The sequence below is a fragment of the Hibiscus syriacus genome, unplaced genomic scaffold (genome assembly GCF_006381635.1).
Source record: "Hibiscus syriacus cultivar Baekdansim isolate YM2019G1 unplaced genomic scaffold, ASM638163v2 tig00109983_pilon, whole genome shotgun sequence".
NCBI lineage: Eukaryota > Viridiplantae > Streptophyta > Magnoliopsida > Malvales > Malvaceae > Hibiscus > Hibiscus syriacus.
Window position 1 is genome coordinate 358,778 of NW_024062549.1, and position 1,215 is coordinate 359,992.

The 1,215-nt window shown below is 39.0% G+C and overlaps 1 protein-coding gene across 1 annotated transcript; it reads left to right on the top strand.

The window, feature by feature from the left end:
- The first annotated feature begins 584 nt into the window (after window positions 1-584).
- LOC120211758 (germin-like protein 9-3) lies at window positions 585-1,215 on the top strand. The gene has a single exon (XM_039210238.1). The coding sequence runs from the start codon at window positions 595-597 to the stop codon at window positions 1,213-1,215; it is 621 nt and encodes a 206-aa protein (XP_039066169.1). The 5' UTR covers window positions 585-594.

Sequence of the window (1,215 nt, forward strand, 5' to 3'; positions counted from 1 at the left end):
ATCACTAATATCCAATCTATTGACCAACTAATCCAGATCGGACACTGTAGAGGCGAGGGTGACCCTCCCAACCTAGCTTGCTCCATTTACAAACGTCATGATTTGAACCCATGACATTATTTAAGAAATCTAATACCTCTTCCTATTAGATTAACTGATTGTTAGTTTTTTTCCAACATTTTTAAATCAGGAGTTCGGCATGTATGTCTTACTTTGATCGTCTTACTAGAACGTATCATATTATTTTGAGTTTTATTAATAGACATGCCTGCATGTATCCTCACTTAACTGTGTCATTATATATATGGAATATTATAAACCATGCACAAATAGGCCTCCAATATTTGATAAGTTCAAGAAATAATCTGTAAGACAAAAATGCTTTGTTATTTCTTTATAGTTGCCGGCCAATTGCACATGGTGAAAAATCCTTCTCGAAATTGCTAATAAACATATATTTACGGTAACATACGTAAAATTTTATGTTTAAAGGTATTGATTTAAAGGTTTTATTGAGATTTTAAGAATATGAAATTCTAAAATTTCATAAATACGACTTATAAGTTGAGTATGGTCATCTGAAATATTACAGTTATGGGTAGCATATCATTCATTCATGCACTTTTATTTTTACTTGTACCAATGGTTTCCCAGGTAATACATGCTAGTGACAGAGACATTAAGCTCAACTCTGTTGTGCCTCGGAGTATCGCCACCGCCGATGCAAGTTTCTTCACGCACTCCGCCTTCCGAGCCCTGATCGGGGCTGATCAACCGGCGGTTTTCGGGGTTATGAAAGTTAGCGAGGCAGAATTTCCGGCCTTAAATGGTCAGGGTGTTTCCTATGCTGTTCTACGGTTCCCTTCGGGTTCCTTAAATCCATCCCACCGCCATCCCGAATCCGCCGAGCTTCTTTTTCTTCTCGCCGGCTCTCTCGAAGTTGGGTTCATCGATGCAAACAATGTGTTACGAAGTGAGACACTTGAAGCTGGAGATGTTTTTGTTTTCCCCAAGGGGGTTGTCCATTATCAGTACAACTACGGGCAGGACTCGGGTTTTGCGATCTCTGCTTTCGGCGATGCAGATGTTCGAACCATACGTAGTCCGGGGTCTATTGTTTCAACTAACATTAGAGATGATAGCATTGCTAAATCTGTCAAGATTGATGCATCAAACGTTGAGAAGATCAAGGATTCTTTTATATTAGCAGATTGA